Source organism: Dysidea avara, chromosome 1, assembly GCF_963678975.1.
Source record: "Dysidea avara chromosome 1, odDysAvar1.4, whole genome shotgun sequence".
In the NCBI taxonomy this organism is placed as follows: domain Eukaryota; kingdom Metazoa; phylum Porifera; class Demospongiae; order Dictyoceratida; family Dysideidae; genus Dysidea; species Dysidea avara.
Window position 1 is genome coordinate 56,603,232 of NC_089272.1, and position 20,332 is coordinate 56,623,563.

Genomic DNA, 20,332 nt, shown 5'->3' on the forward strand with positions numbered 1-20,332 from the left:
AAAGCCGTTAAACAAAGGTGACATTCAGGTGAACACTAACACAGGTTCCACTGTATTAATGATAAATCACCAGTAGCTAAAGCTGTACCCATGAAATGTTTATACACAGATACACTTGATTTCTAGTAAATTGTGCTACCCAAAACGTGCTAGTTTTTCCAGTCCAGTATTAATACGTACATTACAGAAGTGTGATACAAAAAGGGACACTCTCACAACTTGGGTCACGTATTATTATTTACCCAGGATTTAGAACTATGGGATGCACATACAAGGAGAATACATTGTGTTGTGGTGCATACTTTTTGGTGGCTCGGGAATCTCGCAGGTCCAACTGCAACACAGCACCATCTTCTCCACAACTCATGAACACGTGCGGTGAGTCACTCTCCACTGACAGCTACAGTGGGAACAATCAACAAAAACGACAATATTGTACATGAGCAAACATTCACTGTTTTGTTACTGTACTGTATGCCGCAGCTCAACTCTTTCACAGAGGCGTAGGAAGCACAGGTGCAAGAGCACCCCCACAAATTTGTCTGCGCGTGCCCCGAAGTAATTAAATAGATCATGTGATCAGACAAAATCGGATTCTGTGACGGTCACGATGAAAATTATTACCTCGACGATTCCGATGTTGCAGCTCGCCATTGGCTAGCTGTTTAACACTAGTGCGATTATTTGTGATTCAGAAGAAGTATAGAAAACAATGGATTCACAATCTAACACGATGTCACGTGTCTCCCATGATGAATAGGATTGGAGTACAAGATCGCAACTAACATATTCCAGTTATAAAGTTTATGGAAGTGACGAAGGCAAAGGTGATGACACAGCAAACACCGCTAGTAACAGTAATAATGTGGAGAATAAGAAGTGTGTACATGTGTGTCAGTACCCAAGTACGTGTGTTGTGTGTACCCCTCCTCTCTGTTTATTGATGGTAGCTGTTACAGTTACAACAACAGAGAGATCCTTCTCTAGTGTACAAAGTGTTAAGTAGTCTGGTAGTGCATGTTAACTGAACAAATTGTTAATGCATCTGCTTCAGAACAGAATTGATGATTTCATTGTTAAAGCATTTACATTTAGCTAACACTAGGAAATAGATATATATGTTACTATAAATAACAATTTTTGTATAATTTGGCAAAGGCCATTCTTCCATTCTAGAGTATACACAAAATATAATACATACTGAGACATTTATACCAGTACAATTGCATGTAAATTGTAATACAATGTTATAGCGTTTTAATCCATATTTAGGTAGCTCCTGTGCTATGTGCATGTATGTGATCATTGTTTTGTCCTTAAATATGTAATTTCTAATGGTTTTGAACCATACAATTATGAAATGTCCCCTGCTAGTGAGTCAGCATTCCACATCAGCACCCCTGCCTGAAATATCTTCCTACACCTCTGTTTCAACCTTAATATAACCTGTTATCTTCCTACACCTCTTTCAACCTTAATATAACCTGTGACCACAAAGCCAAGTAATAGAAAGCAAGGCATGTGGGTTCTAGCTCATACTTTTTACTGTAGCTGTTCCCCAAATAATGGTTTACTGAGTACCAGTGCCATCAACGAACTATTCCTACAGAAGTACAGTAGGAGGGTATGTGCGTGCATGACTAAAATAAATCTGGTGCTGTGGGCTATGTTTGGATGGATATTCATTCCTTATAAAGGCAAGGTGGTGCTATGGCTTGTAAATCAAAAGCTAGTAACCATTTATGGTTGCTATGCCACTTATTCAAGAAGACAATAATTCTCACACTGATGAAGCAACTATTCACAGGGGCACACGTAGGATGTTATTTTGAAAGCTTGCAACCGTTATTTTGTAAGGGCGATTGTACTGTTAGAGTAGTTGAAATTGCCTGACTGTTATATTAGAGTGTTTTAATTGGTGGATTTGTTCAGAATTATACCAAATCTACAACTACCCAACTACAGAATTCATAACATGCTCAAAACTAACAAATGCACATGTCTCACAATAATGCAGCAGAATATACGTATGTAAGTATCACAAATTGTACTGTATAAATTTCCTAGCTAAAATACTATGACAAATGTATGTACACATAACAAATTGGGTGATGCTACTTGTGTTAGTAAGAATGCATGCATGCTGTTAGGATATTGATGAAAAACATGTACAAATCCAGCTTACACTAGGCTACACACAGCTAGTACACCATTTTGTAGGTGACAAAACACTCCATTATCCCCCCTCCCTCCCTTCAACAAACCTTGTGCGCTGAGTCTTTGTGTTTGGCTAATGTCTTGCTGGATACCTCACCATGTCCTGATAATAAGTGAACTTTGACCTGTGAAACAAGATATACTAAGTGTAATTAAAGTGTGAAAAAATAGTGATTACTCCAGTTGCATTTGGGTCAAGATTTCCTCATAGTTAACAGTTGATAACCAATATGAAGGTGAACAACCCTTAGACCCAGAAAACTAGAAAAGAACTAAAACTTTTGGAAGTTTAAGACACATGTTTATAATCCAGTCTAGGTCTCAGCCTATTCTCACAATACATACTTGACCTTATCCACACCAATCAAAAGTTCAACAGTTCACTATTACCAGTAGAGGTATTGACCTGATCAAAGGTAATCTTGACCAGTGCTCCTTTATAGGATATCCTAGCAGTTATATGGGCGTAGATAACACCAAGAGTTAATAATAAGAGAGGAGAGTGTCTAATGGTGTATAGTTCTGTAACAGATGATTGCGCAGAAGTTAAACGGCTTCTTTTCCGTGTAACATACAGACTGGCTAGTATATTTTCGCATTTAACCACAAAGGCTATCCCAGACATAAGGGCATGCGTTCAACTCCATGTTCATGTTCACCACGAAGAGCATCGCTTTGTTGTGTAAAGAAGTGTGGCTGTTAACCTCGAAGATAACTCTGGGGGAGAGCGTCTGAGAAACCAATAAACACTGAACCAAAGGCAAAGTATCGCTTTGAATTTTCACAGTGTCGCCATGTTACCCTACCTTTGAGCATTCTTCAATTGAAGGAGCACTGTTCCCTGTACATACCAGCTCAGTCTTCGAATGTTCTCAAGGATTCATCACGGTGCGGCTAAACTAATTGCGGTAAGGAAACGAACAAATACTAGAAGCCTATATGTTACACGGAAAGGAAGCCGTTTAACTTCTGCGCAATCATCTATTACAGGAATATACAGTGTTAGACACTCTCCTCTCTTATTATTAACTCTTGATAACACTAACCAGTTGCACTTAAAATATTATAAAGTCTACAGCATAATATGCTGGTATTAAAACATCTGCACTCATGGACAGGATCTCATTGTAGAGTATAGTTACAACTACGGTAAGATAGACTGACCTGACCATCTCTTGCACAGCTCACAATTGTAGTGTCCATACTACCAGGCATGAATTTAGTCTAAAACAGTAAACACAAACCACAAGTAACACAAGCAATGAATAATGATGGTTGAATTTACATTTAAGTTGTATCGTCACTTCTACACTATAGCGTACTGCTTATAAAGCACCGCATCTTTCATTAATCACATAGATACACATTTTCAGAAGAAGTAAAATGGTAGCATAAGTTATAAACCATTTTTTTCTAACACGTTCTCTTAACAGAGTGCACAGGTAAGTACGCTGATTTCTCTATACAATGGCCATCGTTGAAGTTTGGGAACAGTATACCGGTAAAATAGCACCTTCATCATTCCTCCAGGACCACTATTTTCCACTAGGCTTGAATGGCTGCTAGTGGTGAGAATGGTGGTGAACTATCGTTAGCACTAGAATTATCACTAGTGGCTTGGTTAACTACAGCGTACATGAACAGCCATTTATACAACATTGTACTGAAAGACGAGTTGTTGAAACAAAATGAGACAAAGCTTTCCTGAGAGAGGAAGACTACATCTAAAGAATTTGGGAAGTATATACACAACATGTACAGTATAGTACAAAAAAGTTTCAGCTTTAAAAAAAAAAATATTTTCGTATAAGAGTCAATGGGAACCTCAAGTTATGGTTAGCAATATCTGCACTCTGGAAAAGTAAAGGAAGTAATTAATACTTTGGTTAGTTAATTAACAAAGAGTCCTATTGTACAGTGAGAACAGATTATGCTTGTAATCAGCTACGCACATATCTAGCTGGAAGTTGGCACAACGTGCTTGCCCTAAAAATCAAATCCGTAAAGTTTCTAAACCTGTGCACACATGGCTATTCATGCAACTCTTATTGTTGTCAGTGTACACAATTCACACCACATGTGGGCCTGTAATACATGCATTTTTATTTGAAAAGTAGAATATATGTTATGTAAACATGATTGGATAATGCTCATCTGGTAGTCACAAGCAGTCAAACTCTTATTAAGTTCATTATCAAGACATGTTACGTACTAAGGATATAATGCACGGTTAGTGCTAACGTCTTCTAAAGTCTAAAGTCCCTTTATTTTGAAAAACCACTTGTTCATGTTAACAGAAACAAGACATTCATTCCTAGCTTAAGCTCAGTCAGACATCACATCGGTCTGAAATATGCCTACTTGCTTACTGTAAGAAATACTACACGTGCATTGCAGAGCTGTCCACTTAAACCAAACCCTTCACTCATCCATATACTTGATGAAGTGGGTAGATGGTATACAAAGAAAAACACCTGGCACCCATGATAAAAACCAGTCACAATTAAGCCATCTCTAGTAAACATTACTTTCAAGTAATGAAACGATACAGTATTTGCATAAATACATGTGTATGTATATAATTATGTATATAGAGAAAGAACAATTTCACTTGTAATTCACTTACTTGGAAAACATTTGCTTGATGTTGTGACTGGAAAGACATCACTTTCTCTCCTTTTCGCCAGTCCCAAACGACAATCTTCAAATCATCACTGCCGGACACAAGTCGGTCACCTTCATGTGAGAAATTGATACAATTGACACATCCTCTATGTGCTTGTAAACGGTGCTCTGTGTCAAATCTTTTCACGAATGATGATGAACTACATATTTTCTTTCGTATTTGTGGGGAGGAACATTTTCCACAGTTGTTAATGATCAATGGGGAGCCATACTGTAGCAAACTAAGATTTCTCAAAAAGCCGTTGTGAACTGGATCCATGGTTAAGTGCCTACGTGATACAGGGTTTAATACAAATTAAGTAGTGATGACAAAAAATATATTGCATAGGATATATACATGCATACTCATGTATGTACACTACCAACAAATCACAAGGGATACTAGATCATGAGAAGAGTGGCTTTGCTGATTGGTCCAATTTCACCAGTTACAGTATTCTGACATTTTCACGTGTACGTCCTACGGTATACTGCACTTATCAGAGGAGGGTAGGAACACTTTAAGCAATACTTGAAAATGTTGTATCATTTTATTTGGAACTCAATGTAAGCTTCAGTTATCACAATAAAAGAATTGTAATGTAACTTCAAACTAACATTATCATAATGTTAGTTTGAAGTTCAAAAGTAATAATTTGATTGGTCAAAATATTGTGCACTTGACTTCTACTTGTAATGCTATAACCTGTATACTGACTTGTGGTTAGGTAATACAGCATATGTGAGGTTACCAATAAATATTTCACTACAGACAATTTTAGACTTTAAGAGTTCCAGAGAACACCTGTCAAAGAAATTATGATGTGAATTGGTCTCCACAGTATTGATACTGGACTTGTGAAATTGTGTATTGTCAGTAGGATGCTCAGAGTAATGTGTCGTAATTATTTACAATTAAGCTAAGAATGTTATGTCTGGCAGATTTCTGCACCATTCCAAAGATTCACAGATGTCCAACCAATTCAAGTCCAATCAGTCTTCCAGATGCAATACTAGTATAGCAAGAGTTAATAGTAATGTCAATTCCATTAACATGTACTTGAGTTGGTGCCTGCACCATGGCAGAGTGGAATTGTCTACCACTAAAATTCTGTGGTAAGTTTTGAAAATTGCTGACACAAAAGTTATCAATGTGATGTAAAAGTGTTTGCAATCTTGTGAAGTGATATGATTGTTTGCTTTCAATGGGGTGCTTTTTAACTAAAGAGTTATAGTAGCTGGTATCAACCTATATATAGTCAAGATGCTGCCCACTCACTAAGGATGGGTCTTGGTACTACTATATGTGCTTGTCACTCAGATACGCCATTCTCACTTGTCATTTTTTATTGTGGAAAAGGGCCTGGTGTAACCTCAAGTACAAACGGGGGGAAAAACAGTCTGGGCATGAGACTATTAATTTGCTATTGTGAGGAGACCCTTCCTCTCTATGTCAAGGGGTGGTGGCCACCCGACTAGACATTTGGTGCACAAGAATGGTTACAATCACCAGGAGAAAAGGTGCAAAACCAAAATAACTGTAACATCTAATCACTTCCAATTATAGAAGTGTAAATATTACACCATTGTTGATATATGTCCACAAATTTATCCACCCAATCAGATCACTGGAAGCACATCAACTCTACCGTACACATCACATTGTTTATCAACAAGCGGGTAGGTGTGGTCGGTTAAGGGGAACCAAGGGGACACACTCATGTTGGATGGACCGACTTCACAAAAAGGTGGCTTGTTCCAAAAGCACACATTAATCCACATACACTTACCGAGACCTCGCCGAAATGGTTGGCAAATGAACTCTGGCGGAAATCTACCATCTACTCGCGCAATTCTCCGTACGACAATTATCCATTCTAATTGATGCTCACTTAATTTACAGACGTCATCATGTCCGAAGAAGAAGACGCGTTGACGTCATTCCTTAACAAAGTTGACAAAGTAGGTAAGTACTGCATGTAGTAAATGGCGAATATGGGTGTGAGATGTGCAGGTTTCGAGGTTGACAGCCTTGTATAGTAAGTCAGCACAAATACCATGCAAATACACATCATCACACTGCGCGCTTAGTCAAAAGGGCGCTTACAATTAGATATGGGTGATACTGGAGTTTATGTTTATATTTGTTACTCTGCAGAAATCAAAAGAGAGCAGGTATAAACCATATTGCAAAACTGAGTAAGGGAGTTGGAGTTAATTACAGAGATTCCATAACTTAACAGTGGAGGGAAAAAAGCCAGTGGGGTGATACTGGAATTTTTGTTCAGTCATAGTGGCGAATCTAGGAATTTTCGGAGGGGGTTTCAGGTTCAGGAAGTTTTCAAAATAACTGTGATCCCAGACTGAGAAGTGTAGCTCTAGGTCAGTGGTAGGCTTATAGCTATATATAGATCTATACCTTAAACTAATGTAGCTAGCAAGGAATCAGTAAAAATCACTCAACAACATTGTTTCACAGTTGAATTTTACCATTCCAGGCCTTCACGGAAAGTTTTGAAGCAAAACAGCACTTGTACTTGTTAAAACGATAATTATTTTAGAGGCACTTAGCTAACACGCTTAAACACCATTTTCAGTGATTCAAAGGTATTAAAGTGTATGAAGTTTTGGCCAGTAGAAAGTCCCATATTACACTAAGTAGAACTCTAGGTGATTTTATCATCCACCAGAATCGTGAATAAATTTTTTTTTTGGGGGGGGGGGGGGGGGGGGCACAATATTGGGGTTTCAGCTGAAAGCATTGCAACCCCCCCGTGTCCGCCACTGAATCATATGCAATGGCAGATCCACCATGGGGCATTTGGATTAGTGTTGTTTTGGTAACTTCTAAGGTACTTTTATTTTTAATTCTAGTATACCAAAATAATGAGATGTTTTGGTTCAAAAATTAAAACTAATCCAAAACCTTGAGTAACACTGACAATTTATTGAAGTTGCTTATGTCTGCAAGTGAAGTCATAAAATCTTTTTATTGCTCTTTGTAAACACTACTGTAAGCATTGCTCTTTGTAAACGCCCATGAAAATCCAATGAAAAAAATGTTCAACCTGTGAAAAGTAAAGTTTTCATTGGGTGGCCCCAATGAAATTTTATTTTCATAGCATTTTAATTGGGCAAATTAATGAAAAACCTAATGAAAAATTACCACTGAAAACTCTGAAATGCTTTTCATGGACTTTTCTTTTCATTGGTTGTTCATTAATTTCCCCAATTAAAATGCTATGAAAATAAAATTTCATTGGGGCCACCCAATGAAAACTTTACTTTTCACAGGTTGAACATTTTTTCATTGGATTTTCATAGATAAAATGTCCAGTAGTGAAGGCTGTCAACAATATGAAAGAAAACGTATACTACTAACTAAAACACCAGTAAACTGAAAGTACTAGAACTAAACTATCTAAAACTTCTGCAAACTGGGGATACTAGAACTAATACTAACTAAAACTGTTCTTAAAATTGTGTACTGAAACTAGAGCTAAACCAAAATGATTTTGCAGCGCTAAAACAACTATTAGGATCTCAACCAACTTCATAATTATTTTAATCCAAATTTCAATGGTGAAATTTCAGGTAATATATACGTAGCTCCGTATTTCGCTCTGGAGGCCATGAAATACCTTGCTCGTCACATGACCAACATTACGCAGAAGTAAATTTGGAATTTGACATATCTCAGCACTTTAATCAACAATATAATAACCAGAGGGACTCAAAAGCATTGAAGGAACTGAAAATAAAATATGTATGTTTTGTCTTTGTCAAAAGGAGATTAAACGATTTTCCACCATCACTACAGTGTATATGTATCTGTACTATATTTAATCAACAATATAATAACCAGAGGGACTCAAAAGCATTGAAGGAACTGAAAATAAACTATGTATGTTTTGTCTTTGTCAAAAGGAGATTAAACGATTTTCCACCATCACTACAGTGTATATGTATCTGTACTATAGTTCATAGCACTGTAGCTGTACTCAGTGATAGGTCATTGCATTATATGTACATCCTACTGGGACACCATCAGTGATAAAGTAAAATGCTGCAGCTTATCTTAAGATTCTCCAAGGTGTAGAACAGCGCTTTGGTAAGTGTTTCGACTCTGAGCCAAACTGACCCAACCCAGACATCTACTGCTCTACTGAATTATTAAAAGTATATACACTGAAACTTTTGTTATGGAGTAAAGTGGTGCATGCCTGAGAGTTCTATTAAACTAGAATTTTACATTATACATACTAAATAAGAACTAATTTTGCATTACACTTTGTTCACTATCTACCGCTTCATGTGCAAGTTCCAAAGATTTTCTATGCATTTTGTTGTTGATTGTCCTTAAGATCTGCAATCAGAAAAGAGCCATAGTCTTATAGAGCACCAAATAAGTCTTGCACACATGTGTCACTGTGAATCATTCTTTGAACCATGTTCTTAATGAAATAATTCTTATTATATATGCAGCACATAATGATACTGTGATGTGAGCACAGTGCATGCAATAACCCCAGTGTTGTGTTCAAACATTCAAGTCCAATAATAGGGCATATACAATTACAAATCGTAATAGTAGTTTTATGTTGTTATACACTCTCCTATATCTATGCATGCACAGATGAGTTGGTTAAGGAGTTGAGAACATCAGATGTTGCTACATCAAAGGCTGCCATAGAAAAGGCTGACACATACTTGCAGTCATTGGGACAAAAGGGATTTGATAAAACTATGGTGAATGCTTCATCAAAGGATGATGATATGGTACGTACGTGTGTGTGCCTTGTGGTATACTAATGTTTTCATTAGATGAATTCTTGTGGTGTCTCACTTTGTGATGTGGTTGTTCTGATATGTTTAGATATGTACACCACAGAGTAAGGCCTTATGAGCATTTGTATAATTTTACTGACACAGTTAATTGTTGGTATGTCCTAGTGGTTTTGAATATCAGTAACAGCTTGTCACTTTCCATTAATGTTCTGGAATCACCTTTGCTATATGTGACTGTTTGATTAGAGTGCATGCAGTCTGTATATGATAGATATTCTTTGAAATAAAAGTGAAGGTGGTATTCTAGTACGTAATCTAGTTTACATTTATTATTACATACACAATGTATAGGTAATTTGACACAACCTAATGTGTAAGTTATTTCGTGATATCCTTAGTGACATTAATTAGATGAGTATTACTATGTTAATTAATAATGTGGAGAGAAGAGTAACTAATGTTTTAACAATATGATTGCACAAAAGTTAAATGGTTTCTTTTCTGTGTAATGTATAGACTTCTAACATTTGTTCATTTTTAGCTGCACAGTTTGGGAATATTATCCTACTGAAGCAGCATATACTGAAGACAGAGCAAGTATATATGTATAATGAAGAGAACTCCTACAATTACAATATACTCCAAAGAATTAAGGTTTTATTTGTTAAGATGGTGACGCATGGCTGGGGTGCAGTTGATAATTCTGAGCATTACTCTGTTGTCTGTTATTAGCTTTTCAGATGTGCTCACAGAGTTATCCTCACAGAGTTATCCTCGATCAGCCATGTTGTTTAATACAACAGCGCTGTTCCTGCTGTCCAAGGCGAATGCACACCATTGTGTCTGGGATTATCTTTGTGGTTAAATACAAAAATATACTAGTTAGTCTACATTATGCAGAAAAAACCCATTTAACTTTTGCACAATCATCTATTACAGAACTATACAGTGTTAGATACTCTTCAACTCTTGCTTACGTTTTTGCTACATTCCTGCCTGACTTGTGGAATTTGATAGTGTACTAATCAAATGGTAACACAGCTATTATCACACTTGCACACAAAGTAAAATTCATTTTAAGGTGTAATCAGAATAAAGTGAAAGTTAGAATTAAAGAGTCCTCTTCATTTTCACTAACATCATTGCAGCCTGTTCTTGACGGTAATATTTGATATTTCTTAAAATTCATTTTGTAGAGGCAGCAACTCTTTTACTCCTGAGGCTGTTTTAGTTCACTATAACAGCTGCAGTGAAGCTTCATTTAACTGCCATCTCATTAATAAGACCACTTCTTTGCAGTGACCATGATCAGTAGGTCCTAAACACAGCTAAGGTGTACTTCATGACCTCAGGTCATAATGACACCTAGTACAAACCGCATTATAATTGCATATACAATACCTAATAACTAGTGATATTGTGTTTTTTCAATTTCATAGCATCCTGAAGATAGTCACCTTTCACATGAGAGACTAATGGTGTCACCTACAGGTATGTAAGTGTTGATGATGATATGTGGGGTGACTAGCAAGTGTGGGAGAGTTGAGGTGTCTGCTTGTAGAGAATGTTTAAAAAAGACTAGATGTGTCGTCACAGAGTGATTCCACATTTTTTAAAAATTTCACTTCAGGGGTGTGTAGAAAATGATCAGTTTTGGTTTTGACTTCAGCACTGGAGATGCTTTTTGTAGAGCAGCAAAGATCTGGCTAACTAGTATACAAGCTGTCAGCCTTTTGCAAGATTTAAACAACCCTAATAGAGCAATCAGCAATTTTTAGAGCAATAGCTATTTTGTTTACATTGCTTTGTGAAATTATATCTCAACTTTGCAATGTAAGGATAGTTACATACTTGTAATCTTCCTGTAATCTGTCCAAACAATTGCTATGTAATCAGTAGCTTTTATGGATCATGCAGCAAGATTTAGCGTCATACTCTACTAAACATAATTTTATGCTCTAATAAAGCAGTCACTTATTCTAATAGATTGGTCACTCTGCCTTGTCTGATAATTTTTTCCAAGAACCCTAGATACATAGCCCTGTAGATAGGCATAATGTATTTCACAGACAGTCCGTGAGTCCAGTTTGCAAGTCCAGTTAGCAAACAAAATTAGGTAGTAGGCTAGCTTCTAAGCCAGGTGATATTCTTAGTTGCTATATAAACTTAAAACTTGTTATATTGCAAGGAATGACTTTGGTATGTCCCTTCATTTCAAATGCTGTTTTTCCTCCTAAATCTATTTGGTGCAAAAGAATAATTATCACTACAATGCAGATGTGCATCGTATTTCTGTCACCAAAGCATTTACCTAGTATAGTATATTTCTTACAATTAAGGTTTCATGATTTTTCAGACCAGTTTGTGTGCTAATTTTACTGTAATGGCTTGAATTGTTGAATTTGCTGTAGTTCTCATTTTCAGGTGATAACTACACCATTTTACATGTATTTCTTTGGGAATCTTTGCTATAATGCAGGTCTAACTGCTGCCAGCATCATATCCAGAATGTAGCATTTCATACACAGTTTTGTCTTGGCACCCATATACAGATTATCTGAGTTGCATGGTTACAATGCTGCTATATATAGGAATGCATGTATTTGTATGTACACACATGCACAATCTGTAATGTCACACAGTTTTTTCCATTAGATGGATTTTGCAAAGCTCTTGAAGAAGATGCCAAGGAAAGAGCTGAGCGAAGGAAGGAAAAAGAGAAAATTGGTAAAGAGTTTACGAAAAGTGGAAACACAGCTTTCAAACAAGGAGACTTTGAAGCAGCTGTAATATCATATTCAGAGGGTATAAAGCAAATGCCTTGGGACATAACACTGTATACAAATAGAGGACAGGTGATATATCTAGCCTGCAGGTATTATGTACATGTATCACACTTGTTAACAGGCATACTACCAGAAGTCTAGCTATCAGTTAGCGCTAGATGATTTTAACACTGCTTTAAGAGTGAGTGGATGTTGTTACATACATGATGTAATAAACAGGGTTAAGAGAACAATTGTATGCTTTCCTTTTTTTGTGCTAGTGCAAGAGGATTTTAATAAAACTTTACAACCTCATAGTTACAACTTTGAATGTTTAGTATTGTGTTATAGTTACAATGCACTGATGTTTCTAGAGATCCTAAGATGATGTGTCAAAGGCTACCCACAAATTAGTTATTACCAAGGCCAGTTCATTTTTCAAAAGTAAATATTGTAGTATATATATTCTGATAATGGTGGTTAATTTATTCTTACAGCATTTATGTTCATATCTTGTACACAGATTCAACCCGATCACTTTAAGGCTCTGATACACAAAGGAAAAACTTTGGCTATAATAGGAAAGTATGACGAGGTACGTAGCAATCTTTATTTGTTATTAGCAATTAAGCAATTACAGAGTTAGCTATAATGGCCTAATGTTGAAGTGCATAAACGTTTATGTATGATGCTGAAACATATACAGTACAAGAAGCTACAAACACTGTTTAATAGCACCGCTCTGTTATGGGGTCTTGAATAGTTCCTATTAGTGAATTGTAACTATATTTGTAAATGTAAAACGTGGATGTGTATGCTAGGACCATTGAGACTGAATGGTTTGATTATTAGGATATCCATATTTTCAGGGTGTCTGTTGTTTCGAGAAGCTACGACATAAATGGTATGGCTAACATTATGGAATACTTAGATATAAGTGTGTTGATACATCTGTAGGCTTGTGCCACTTATGATGAAGCTAAGAAGGTAACCCCAAGTGAACACAAACTTATTCAAGGTATGCAGTTGCATGTATACATGTACACATTGTGACTTAACGAAAGTAAATTGTTATTTACTGCATACATGTTTCTGTTTGTAAATAGATTATACTATTGTTCAATGACAAGCCTTCTGAAATGTGTACATATGAGTTAATTGTCTTATATACTATCTGAATAACTGGTACCATTGGTAATTTCATGTATGGAAAGATCTGATCCAAATGCACATAGCATAGTGAGCATAGGACACTAGCATAAGCACCAGTTACTAGCGTGAAGGTTTTTGGAAATGGATTTTTACTATCTACGTTTTTATCTTTTGTCCCTACAATGACCATGTGATTAGAGTGTTTACCTGCTCTATTACAGTGGATCAGAATAAATATCCATCAATATAAGAATTTTGTATCAATACCAAGTCAGGTGTCAATACCAACATAGTATTTATAGTATCACACACCTCTACTTTAAGGCTCTTGGTTATGTATTATTGATTTATACTTGCCAGTTTTGATCAATGTTATGTGTATACATGTCTATTATAGGATATATTGATGAACTGGAAGCTAAAAAGAACACACAATCAAGTTGAGTACTCCTACAGTATAGTACCTGTTATTCTGTTTATGCACTCTTAAGTCACGTATATGGTTGATTATGTGACATCTATCATACAGTACTGTATATTAGGGATCATTAGGTGACAGAAATGGGGGGGCTTACCAAAATTATCCTGCTTGGAGTGCGACTGAAAACTGGAGAAAAGATCGATATACTCTAACAGAATGCTAATAGAGCAGTCAATCACTTCATAAAAACGTATTCTTAAAAAAGTAGGGGGAAACGAAGAAAATTTTCCTATAGTGGGAATCGAACCACAGACCTCTTACTCTCAGAGTTGGACCAGGTGTCTTACAACTGTGCCCAAGTGCTTCAAGGTGTCCAGAAGTGCATTAACCCTGTAGTCAACAGCTAAAAACTTTGCCAAAACTACAAATAAATTCTTAAAAGTTGCTGTTTAACTCCTTGCTGCCAAAGATCCTATACTCTGGTCAGCCCCTGTCACATCAACTACACCACTGTTAAGGATCATGAAGGTTTGCATATTCTCACAAAAATATATTGACCAGAAACCATCTTTCACAGCACCTTGGCAGTATTGGTAAGGTCTGCTGACTATGCACTTCCTAATGTCTTCAGATGCAGTAACGGCTAAGGCTATGGACTTGATTTTTTACTGTTCGATGTATATGTTTTCTAAAGAATTACCAAGACAAAGAATTTAAAACCATGGCATTTTGACTAGAACTATACCCGGATTTTCTTATTTTAGGTTTGATCACCAGTAGTTTACAGAATTTATTTTTCTAATAATACTATTTCACAACAACTACAATAATAACCAATTACAATTTATCATGATTATTGCACAGCTTTAGTGGTAAGGCTATGGAACATGATGCATCTACTGCTGAAACTAACCCAACTCAGCAGCTTTGTCAATGCTTGAAAAGTAGTATAGTGATAACGTAGAGGTATATTTAAGCAGTCCAAAAAGCATGTGTAGAATTGTTGAGTACTAGGGGTCTGACACAACGTGCAGCATTTACTATAACAACAGATCTGTAACATTCAGTTAATTTTTAGAATCAGCTCTACCAAAGCCAATATTAACAGAAAACCATCCGTTAAAACACTCACAAGCCATGCCTCTTCCTTCTGAATATCAGTAAATACTACAACATCTAAAATACTATTTAAACCTTTTGCCGGAATTTTACAAGGTGTATGCATATATACCTCTACGGGGCAACACTTGCTGCTTTTGTAAGTATCCTTGGAGATCCCGATAAAGATGGGGTAACCATGTGGTAGAATCAGAAACTCAACCATTGTTGTAGTCTTTCTTCTTAATGTATGACAACTTTAAACAGGCTGTAGGACCAGGTGTCCTACAGACCTTCAGCACTTGTGCTGTAAAGCCTTAATAAAAATAAATAATAGCACTGCAGAATTACCCTCCATTGTTACTGAAGTCATGCAACGTTTCAAATGAAGACTCTGATGTACATGTAAAGGACTTTGTTGGGTGAAGTTAACAGGTTTAGCTTTTAGCAATTCTGCTAATATTTCAACAACAAAGAAGACCAATTCAAGTATACAAAAGAAACAGGCTTAATCATGAACCCTGGTAGTGTACTACAAAGGATGCAAATGAGAAAGTTTTACCTGCTAAGTATGATGGTGATCGATGTGTGTAGACGAAAGTCTTCTGCCACTTATCAGAACACTGCTAGAGAAGATGCTAAATCAATGTCTTCATGACACGACAATGACGAGGGTGAAAGGAAAGAAAGAGTTTTGGACCACATTTTGTAATCAATTGACTTGGTATGATGGTGTCAGCCACCCATAAGTACAGGTTTCTCACTGTAGCTACAAACTATATTTTATTTATTCATTGTAACGTACAAAACTTGACAAGCGAGTGTAGGTGTACATATGTGTGTTATGTGTTTATATTGTTAATTAAATTATTAAATTTTGCAGAGTTATGCATGCAGTCAATTACATTGTCTGGTAATTTGTTCCACAATTTAATTTTGTCTGAATATTTGACTCTTGTAAATGGTAGCATGAGTTGCCTCTGGTAGGTAAATTATTCCTGATGAGATTGTTAACAATTTTGTACATCATTGTCAGCCTTAGGTTAATTGTCCCTTCTAACTTAAGCGTTGACCAGTGCATATCATGTGAGTGACACTAGAGTATGTTGAGAAATCATTACACATGATTGCGTTTCTTCGTAGTTTATCAATGCTACTCAGAGTATAGGGTGACCAAGCATACTCCAATATTGGTTGCACTAAAGTAAGATAGCATCTTCCCCTCACATATTTTCTCAAGTTACATTGTAGAATAGCTCGGACATTATTGCATATGAAATTAACATGGAATTGCGAATGTAATAAACTCCCAAACATTTGGCTTGTGGAACTTGATGTTTCCTAACATTGTTTATGAAATATTGTGTAGTAAAAGGTGAAGCCTTATCAGTTACTCTCAAATACTCACATTTCATAAGATTCAATTTCATCATCCAGCATTTGGCTCAATCCTGTGGTCTGTTAATATCTTCTTGTAGAATTTACTATCCTCTGGAGAATGAATCTCTATGTAGAAAAGAGCATTGTCCACGTACAACTTTAAAGTTGACTCAGGCATATGTCATGATTTACATAATAAAGAAATAATAAAGGACCCAATACTTATCCTTGAGGGACTCCTAAGGTTGAATTGCTCAGCTGACCATGTACTGTAACCTGCTCATAAGGAAGGACTTACCGTAATTACCTTTTTTTTTTGTTGTAAAATAAATTTTGTATGCAAAAACTTGTACGAAAATTTCTTACACGAAAATTGTTATACAAGATCGAACTACTCTAATAGAGCAGTCACTCATGTAATTCATTTTTTACACAAATTTTTTGCACGGAAATAAAGTGAATTATGGTAATCGATTGTAATAATTATCCATTAATACTGTTTGTTCTCAATTTGTAAACCAATCTAGTATGGGGTACAGTGTCAAATGCCTTTGAGAGATCTAGGAATATCACACCAACCTCAGTTCCTTTATTTAAGGCTTCTGCTAAGTCATGATCAGTGACAGTTGTAACAAGTTGAGTTTCACATGACCTGTGCTGAATCTATGTAAGCATTCATAATGTTTGGTGAGGTTATATGCAACCTCTTGATTGCTTTAGTAAGCATCATCTGCAGAGTTTTATTGTATGACCAACAGCAGTGTTTTTACCTTTTGCACATTTTAATTTCATCATGCTGTATGTCAATTACGTACTTCTTGCTATCAGCTGAGTTTTATATACACCTGCATGTGCAGCACATGTACACCTGCATGTGCAGCACATGTACACCTGCATGTGCACCACATGATTTCTGAATAGTGTTATTCTAGAATATCTGTTAATGATTGCTAATATTTTGTCACAGTTCAATAATAGAAATATAATAAAGTTTATTACATAGAAACTTTCATACAAAATAATTGTAATTATATGCATGTGTGCTATGTTGTTGTAAGGGTTCTTTTCTAGGATAGTGACACACTCAACACCTGCTAAGTCTAATGCACTGACTGCATCAGTTCTTCCATGGAGTGATCATCAGTAGAAAGCTGACGTTGTCTTTGAAGTGACAAATTGCCTTGGCATTACATTCTATGAATGATTGGGCCTGGTGATTCCAGGCACTACCTTATCCATAAAATACAGCTAAAGTAACAATAAGCTAGTGGTGTAGTACTTAGTGTATATTAAGGGTGTTATATTGCAAGTCACTAGATGAACTATGATTCAGTTTGTTGTTTCTTATAATTGCTCGTAGTGTTTGAACTGCATTAGGATTTCTGCTCCGTGTTCTGACATAGTCTTCAACATTACAAGTGAATTTAAAAGTCAGTTTCTTTCCTGGTACTCTGTCCATGATTGCTTTGCTGTAGTAGTAGCGGAGGCCACGGCTTAGTTTGTCATAGTTCATTCTAGGCTTTCCCTTGCGTTCTCCCCACATTGCAGCAATGTCATCTGGTTGTAGTATGGTGAACTCATACTCATTTCCTGTCCACTGAATCATGAAGCTCTTGTCAGGTGTCAGTAACATGTCTAACAGAAACTGCCACAGTTGTACAACACCTCTTCCATTTGGAACTAAACAGGAAAGAGACAAATTAAGGATTTAATACTTTACACAGTGAAAACCAAACACAATTCCAGGAAAAAATAATCAATCATCAACCATATAAGGAAATTGTTATCCCACAAAAGGAAGTCACTAAAGGCAACTAAAAACCAATGATCAAAACTATGTTGTACACATTGAACAAAACAATTTCCCACATATTGACTTTGTTGACTTACAAGGTGGTAGATTGTTTGTGCCTTCAATGGGTGCTCGTTCGTGTTGGCAAGTCACCACATCATCTTCTGAATCACTGTCATCATTATCCTTCATCTCTGACTCACGACTTGATCCATCATCTGTGATCAGCTTATGGCTAGTGTCCATTTCTTGGTTGACAATGGGAATGTTGTTGTGCCTTGTAATACTAGCAGCTGATATAGGACTCAGTGTAGCACTGCTCAAAGTCGGTATGTGGGGTAAATGGCTGCTTGAATTAGTCAAGACAAAATCTGGTCTTGTCTTCTTTGGTGGTGATGGCTCAGGAATAGTGGATGCTACCTGTGAGCTCCCTTCAACAACTGGAGGAGGGGTACATCTTTTTCTGGTTGGAGAATTCTCTTGAAGAGCACTGCTTGGAGGTGTTTGCAACACTGAGCTATTAGGCATCATAAAATTGAATCCAGTCCCAGCAACTTTGCTACTTGGTGGCCACACAAATGTTGAGAAGTCAACCATCATGTAAGGATTGGGATGACTCTGTTGTAACATTGGAAACTGCTGCAGTGCTGAGAGAGGGCTGCTGACTCCAAGAGGTGTCAAAGAGGGGTAAACAAATGGTGGCTGAGTTCCAGGTATAGTTGGAGTAAATGTGGGATGGAACATAATTGGCAATGGAAATGGTTGAGGAATTGCTGGTAAACCAGCTGCAGCAGCAATGGTGGCATTTAACCTCGAGTGGGTAGCTAATGATGGTGATATTCCTGCTAGTGTGTTTACTTCAGTAGTAGCAGAAACACTTTTAGCACTTGATGGTATCCCTACAACACTCACATCACCAGTACTGTTGCCATTACTAGGACTATTACTATGTGACCTGCTGCCACTTGGTAATGACATATCACTGTGCTTCTTTTGTTGTCTTGAATGTTTGTTCTCTTGATACTTGTGGGTTAATGTAATAGACTGGATAGGAGCCTTTGGTGAATTGTCAGGTTGTGGCTTCTTCAATGTCCTCACACCAACTGCAGCCCGAGCAGTTGACGAGCTCAACAATGAACTTGCTGATGAGGTTATCACAGGTACTTCGTGTGCACTTCCATTAGGTTCCGTGTCAGTAGCACTCGCTGTACAGCCAATCATGCTTGCATGCATAGGTACCACTCGTTTATTTGTTAGCCGGTCGTAGCACTCAATGGTATGGTAAGGGTCTAGTTCTTCTGGTAGTCCTGCTCTGAGCTTTCTAGATACAACTGATAAATATTTCACTGGAGTCGATGCGCTAGAAAACGAGCTCGCGGACAATTGGGGATCAGGGGAAATTGGCGACGAAGGTATCGCGAGGGGTGATAGCCTTCCGGACGGCTTCATCTTCTGCATGCTGACTTCTGAGACCTTTGGTGACGACGTTAATTCTGATGTAGTCGGCACTGCAGCTGCAGATGAAGTAGGATTAATTTCCCAGAGCGGCGGTGGAGACGCCGAAAAGAACGGACGAGGCTGCATTGCTGGGATGTCCGCCACTGTAATTGAGTTCGTTAAGCTTTTAGCAAAAATTTCACCTACAAAAAAAATAAAAAAGTAGCTTCAACAATAGCTACGATCCAGTATATTATCACATGCAGCTATAGTTTTGTCTAATACTCAGCAAACACACAACCATGCATACACTGCTAACTACGCGTCACGGCGTAGCTAACACTAGCAGTGCCGAAATACCACTTAGATTAGTTGGCTTACGATTTGTAACAGACAGTGGATTCCAACCGGGAAATGACGGTAACACAATTGCCATCGGGTCTTGGTCAGTGCGTAGAATGCGCCGCGAGTGACTTCTTGAGCTTATCACAGTTTATATAGCAATTTCGTTAACGGGAAATCCCGGTGGACGGACCGGACATGCACTGTTAGTATGCTGAATCAGCTAGATAATTAGCGGAAACCAGCAAATGCGTAGTGATTATGTAATGGTATACA

At 37.1% G+C, this 20,332-nt stretch overlaps 3 protein-coding genes across 3 annotated transcripts in view; 1 reads left to right on the forward strand and 2 right to left on the reverse strand.

The window, feature by feature from the left end:
* Positions 1–6,811, reverse strand: part of LOC136236895 (DDB1- and CUL4-associated factor 8-like) — a 50,471-nt gene extending 43,660 nt beyond the window's left edge. Inside the window, exons 1-5 of the mRNA XM_066027127.1 lie at positions 6,672–6,811; positions 4,844–5,171; positions 3,382–3,441; positions 2,265–2,342; positions 303–400 (exon numbers count right to left, since the gene is read on the reverse strand). Of these exons, the coding sequence (XP_065883199.1) occupies positions 303–400; positions 2,265–2,342; positions 3,382–3,441; positions 4,844–5,161 (554 nt within the window). The 5' untranslated portion in view covers positions 5,162–5,171; positions 6,672–6,811. The remainder of the gene's footprint in view (positions 1–302; positions 401–2,264; positions 2,343–3,381; positions 3,442–4,843; positions 5,172–6,671) is intronic.
* LOC136236903 (tetratricopeptide repeat protein 12-like) lies at positions 6,575–16,016 on the forward strand. The gene is made up of 9 exons (XM_066027135.1): positions 6,575–6,629; positions 6,785–6,847; positions 9,518–9,660; positions 11,109–11,160; positions 12,325–12,524; positions 12,577–12,636; positions 12,958–13,029; positions 13,392–13,452; positions 13,984–16,016. Exons 1-9 carry the CDS (start codon positions 6,602–6,604, stop codon positions 14,028–14,030), a joined length of 726 nt encoding a protein of 241 aa, XP_065883207.1. The 5' UTR covers positions 6,575–6,601; the 3' UTR covers positions 14,031–16,016.
* A 1,436-nt stretch (positions 16,017–17,452) lies between these two features.
* Positions 17,453–20,201, reverse strand: LOC136236933 (uncharacterized). Its single transcript, XM_066027165.1, has 3 exons — positions 20,096–20,201; positions 18,376–19,917; positions 17,453–18,165 (listed from the first exon to the last, which is right to left on the reverse strand). The coding sequence occupies exons 1-3, from the start codon at positions 20,148–20,150 to the stop codon at positions 17,765–17,767; spliced, it is 1,998 nt and encodes a 665-aa protein (XP_065883237.1). The 5' UTR covers positions 20,151–20,201; the 3' UTR covers positions 17,453–17,764.
* Positions 20,202–20,332: the final 131 nt, after the last annotated feature.

Excerpts from the sequence above, each read along its gene's own strand:
- LOC136236903 (XM_066027135.1), top strand. The coding sequence starts at position 6,602 with ATGTTGGATGGACCGACTTCACAAAAAG. Across the intron at positions 12,525-12,576 it reads TGTATACAAATAGAGGACAG|GCATACTACCAGAAGTCTAG; the intron begins GTGATATATCTA and ends ACTTGTTAACAG. Across the intron at positions 12,637-12,957 it reads ATTTTAACACTGCTTTAAGA|ATTCAACCCGATCACTTTAA; the intron begins GTGAGTGGATGT and ends TCTTGTACACAG.
- LOC136236933 (XM_066027165.1), bottom strand. The coding sequence starts at position 20,150 with ATGGCAATTGTGTTACCGTCATTTCCCGGTTGGAATCCACTGTCTGTT. Across the intron at positions 19,918-20,095 it reads TCCACTGTCTGTTACAAATC|GTGAAATTTTTGCTAAAAGC; the intron begins GTAAGCCAACTA and ends TTTTTTTTGTAG. Across the intron at positions 18,166-18,375 it reads CACAAACAATCTACCACCTT|TTCCAAATGGAAGAGGTGTT; the intron begins GTAAGTCAACAA and ends TTTCCTGTTTAG.